Below are 5,000 nucleotides of genomic sequence, written 5' to 3' on the forward strand. Positions count from 1 at the left end.
GGGCAGCGCTCCGTGGATTCGTGTATACGTAGGTAGTAAGTTCTAAGTCCTCATCTCAACATATGTACAGTACTTATGCTTACAAGACATCATACAGATGTCAGACATACACAGAGAAAACGGATCTGGCTGAAACTGAGCCCCCATATGGAGTCACGTGTCATAAATAGCACCATGATGCAATAGCACATGAACAATATCGGTGGTGGGCCTTTTCCCTTGGTTTCAACCTACTTCACAGCAGACATTCTGTCCAGCTGGTGTTGCCAAATCATTTTAATGGTAACTGGTGCACAGGGTTGGGAGGGTTACTTTTAAAAAGGAATCCCCTACAGTTACAAGTTACTTGCTAAAAAATTTAGTCAGTAACGTAATCCCGATTACTCCATTTAAAAAGTAACTACTAGTTACTTTCAGTTACGTTTGGATTACTTTTAAGCAAAACTCTATTTAATTAGATAATACAAGTTTTACCATTGATAGACAAGAATGTTGAGCCTATGAAATTAAGATAAGGACAACAGAAATATGGTTAAGGTCATTTAATTGTTAAGAATTTGACCTCTCTGAACAGTTACATTACTGTAGAGTCATTGTGTCAACTAATAACATAATCATGATCATAAGAAAATGCATCTTGACCTACAGTACCATTTTGATTGTTTGACAACCAACACTAGCTCATTTTAAATAACACAACCGTCCCCATGGGATCTAAACTCCATCCATGTGTGGTCAAAGTGGCAAATCTCTTTTTGACATTTTGACATTCCTGGCTGACACTCATTTAGATAGACATGGCATGAGTTTAAAACATTGACTAGACAGTAAAGACTCAAAGAACTCAGCTCTATACAATTATATTTATACCGTAGGCTACTCTTTAAATAGAAAAATTTATAAAACCTAATAAAATGCATATCCTTTAATAAAAAGACACTAAATGCCTTTAGTTTACAGCCTATATTCCCTAAGGCTATACATAGGCTAGATCAAGTAAATAGAATAGACAAGGTTAGCATGCCTTTACAGCCTCTGTTCCCTTCCCTAAGGCTATACATATAGGCTAGATAAAATAAATAATATTACAGGCACAGACTATATTCCCTAAGGCTATACATAGACTAGATAAAATAAACAGAATATACCAAGTTACTATCAGAACCTAGTAACAATCAGAACCTAATAGATTATAGTCCCTTTAACCAAACCATCTGATCAGTTTAAGGTTAAGAGTAAAGGCTTTTATGCAGGAACATCACTGCAAAGAGGACGAAAAAGAGAGCCATGAATAACATCTGAAAGAGAGTCAATCAAAAGTAAGCCGTGGGCAGTGCTCAGTGCTGTATTTCCGAACGCACCCCTAGTATCGCTCTGTCTGCAGTGTTGCCTGGTCTGATTATTATAAGCCACATTGGGCTAATCTTTCTGAAGTTGCTTGTAAATAATGGTAGAACGGTTGTGAGCTTGTAGATCGTCTATTTTCAAATAGCCAACATATATAAATATGCACATTGTTTAATGGACGACATATATAGCTTTGAAGTGCTCATGTGGCCTTTTATAGTCGCTTCTTTTGGGCTTGTTTTCATAGACCTGGTTGCTTATTTCTCTCGCAAAGTCTGGCAACACCGCTGCTGATGCAGCAGCAGCCTCCACTGTGAGGATTTTACACAGAGAGGTGCGCGCTGCGCTCAACTCCAATCCATTGCTGTCTGTGTGGAGTGTGCGCTCTTGCAGGTGGTTGTTTGGTGTTATAATAATTTATAACTTGTTTGTAAAATTAATGAGGGGAAGGGGAGAATGTAATCCTCCTGTAACGCCCGTTACAACACCCCCGTTACTGTAATCCAGATTACACATTTTAAAATGTACTCTAAGACGTTACAGTTACGTTTTTTTTTACTCTGATTACGTAACAGCGTTACATGTAATCCGTTACTTCTAGGGGTGTGCCGATACACTAATTTCACCAAACGATACGATACGATATTTGGCTCACAACTTCGATACGATTTCGATACGATACGATACGCACTTTTTTTATTATGAAAAATATATGGGGGAGAAAAAAAGCAAATGCAAACAAATAATTCTGTTTTTGCATTATTCAGATATGCGAACTTGTAGCTTTTCAGCTACAATAGCCGTTTTGATTCCAAATAGGGCAATAGTGTGACACCTGACCCGAAAAAAAAACAAACATGTTGTCACCCTTTTCACCTCAGGGCTGTTTGCTTGCCTGATTATTATTATTGTAAAAAAAAAAAAAAAAAAATGAAAACGATATTTTTTTTTCTCAAAACGATACATATCGTCACGAAAACGTATCGCGATATATCGCGGGACGATATATCGGCACACCCCTAGTTACTTCCCAACCCTGCTGGTGCATTTACATATGCACAAGTTGTAATGACACTGTCTGTCCATCTGTGTGCCTGTCTGTGTGTCTGTCTGCCTGTCTATCAGTTTGTGTATCATGCTTGGATAACAGACTCCAAAACAGCTCTGAGAGCTCGGACAAGACGCAAGACAAGGAGAGCAGAGACAAAGAAAGAGGGCACGAGCAGCAAAGGAGGCCGGAGAAGAGGTAAGGAGACAATAGCGGACATAAAGAGACAACAGAATTGGTAAGGAGACATAAGAGGAGGTGAGATGACGAGAGTAGGTAAGGACTAGTAATGACGAATATTGCTAACAGTGTACAAGTAGTGTTAAGACAGACCGCTGTTACTGAACAAACACTCTAGTAATGATTACTATCTGAATATAGAGTTTTAACCTTTTCACAAAACCCCCCCCAAAAAAACTCAAAAAGAAAAACCTAAACAAAACCCATACAATGTCACTTACAGTACCAACAGTGTACTGATGACATAAGCAGCAGGTATATGCTGCATAAATAGCATGTGTTTTACACTGTTTATAATGGATCTATTTGTCTCCTAGAAACTGGAGTCATTGAAGAGGAGCAGGAGGAGAGAGAGGAGGAAGAGGAAAGACAGGAGGAAGATGAGAAAGACGATGGTCCAGGTAATTGTGTTCACAATCTCAGTCTGGAAGTTTGGAATCCATTTGCAATGTAGCCAAGGCCAGTGGTTCCCAAACTTTTTAGCCTGAGACCCAAAAGAGAAGTTTTATGTCTACCCGGTCACCCAAACTAGTGACAAAAGCAGATCTACAAGCAAATGGGTGACCCACTGTTTTGGAAACACTGATGTAGGCAAACCTATCTATGAATGGCAAAATCTGTCTGTCCGTAACTCGCCGTACGTATCACAGATGATATGAAAATGGTAATTTTTGCTTTGGAGTGCTTTCTCCAGCACTTTATCCAGAGCCACTTGTAAGTGTGAGATCGGAGAGTAAGCACGAACTCCAGTCAAAAAACAACAGGGTAAATAGTCACATAGGTAGAGTGCAGAGAGAACAACGTAGTGCCTCAAAGAAACTAGGATACCAGATAAACAATGAATGTAGCATCTGTCGATGAAACATGCTATCTAAATATCTGAATAGCATTCTATACATTTGTGGTTGAGAAAGGAAAAGACGGGGGGGAAAAATCTAAGTAACAAAACATGAGAACAAGTGACCATCTATTGAAACATGGTGACAAGAAGGGAGAGGGTTCTGCTGGGCGGTTAAAACTTCTCTCTCTGTGTGTGTGTGTGTGTGTGTGTGTGTGTGTGTGTGTGTGTGTGTGTGTGTGTGTGTGTGTGTGTGTGTGTGTGTGTGTGTGTGTGTGTGTGTGTGTGTGTGTGTGTAGACACAGTGTTGGGTCGTATCTCCAGTGTTTTCAGGTTCTGGGTGGTCTTGTCGTCAGCGGTTCTGGAGTCTGTGACACGCTGGTTGAACTCTCTGTGTCTGGAGCACACACACATCTCTACTGTATTGAGGATCGAACGCACTATGTTAACACAACAATACAGACAGGTACACAACATCTACACACACACACACACACACACACACACACACACACCATCACAACACCCCATCACAACACAATATCTACACAAGAACAACACACATATCTCTACCATTGAAAGCTGCATCCTAATACAACAATACAGACAGATACTAAAGCAATAAGCTACAGTACAAGAGGCCGTGGTTTACTGTGTATTTTACAATAGCTAAAAGGCGTAGGAAGCCCATTCTACGATCATGGTAAACCACAGCCTGCTTTTCTAAACTGGTTACTAAATGGCAACATGAAAATCATAGACATATCCCAATTAAAACTGTTTTTTAATAACAATTTTCACTATGAGAATAATTTCTACAAGAAAGTAGTTGCTGCGGCGGTCAGCAAACCAAGAAGTTGCTGAGCAAATGAGTGGAAGGTACAGAGCGCACAGAGGAGTACGTTTTACGTTATCTGCTTTGTTTTAAAGTGATTTGTACATGCAGGATGAAAAGGAGCGCTCCTCTCACCTTGCCAGTTGAAAGACCAAATCATACATGCTAATACATCCATGGAATGTAACAGTGAATATTGTAAACAACGTTTTATAATATTAGATGACATTTATTAAATATCATTATTATTATTATTAATTATATATTTATTATTAAATTGCTCATTTGTTACCAGGGCAACATACCATCAAGAGAGAGTATCCATGGTTACTACCGACTTCAGATGTTGAAGTCATCCAGGGAGGACGGCTTGGACTACACTAACCATGAGGCAGAGAGGCAGATGGACTACACTACCCATGAAGCAGAGAGGCAGATGGACTACACTACCCATGAAGCAGAGAGGCAGATGGACTACACTACCCATGAAGCAGAGAGGCAGATGGACTACACTACCCATGAGTCAGAGAGGCAGATGGACTACACTACCCATGACGCAGAGAGGCAGATGGACTACATTACCCATGAGACAGAGGGACAGATGGACTACACTACCGATGAGGCAGAGAGGCAGCTGGACTACACTACTCATGAGACAGAGGGACATATGGACTACACTACCCATGAGACAG

At 40.1% G+C, this 5,000-nt stretch overlaps 1 protein-coding gene across 1 annotated transcript in view; it reads left to right on the plus strand.

Moving 5' to 3' along the window:
* The window catches only part of LOC308077035 (piezo-type mechanosensitive ion channel component 2-like), a 61,083-nt gene that overhangs the window by 44,172 nt on the left and 11,911 nt on the right, over nucleotides 1-5,000 (plus strand). The window contains exons 36-39 of the mRNA XM_080417562.1: nucleotides 2,473-2,593; nucleotides 2,953-3,036; nucleotides 3,773-3,939; nucleotides 4,604-5,000. The exon at nucleotides 4,604-5,000 is cut by the window's right edge and continues 943 nt beyond it. Coding sequence (XP_080273688.1) covers nucleotides 2,473-2,593; nucleotides 2,953-3,036; nucleotides 3,773-3,939; nucleotides 4,604-5,000 — 769 coding nt within the window. The remainder of the gene's footprint in view (nucleotides 1-2,472; nucleotides 2,594-2,952; nucleotides 3,037-3,772; nucleotides 3,940-4,603) is intronic.

Source organism: Gymnoscopelus braueri, assembly GCF_963280865.1.
Source record: "Gymnoscopelus braueri genome assembly, chromosome: 21".
Taxonomy (NCBI): Eukaryota; Metazoa; Chordata; class Actinopteri; order Myctophiformes; family Myctophidae; genus Gymnoscopelus; species Gymnoscopelus braueri.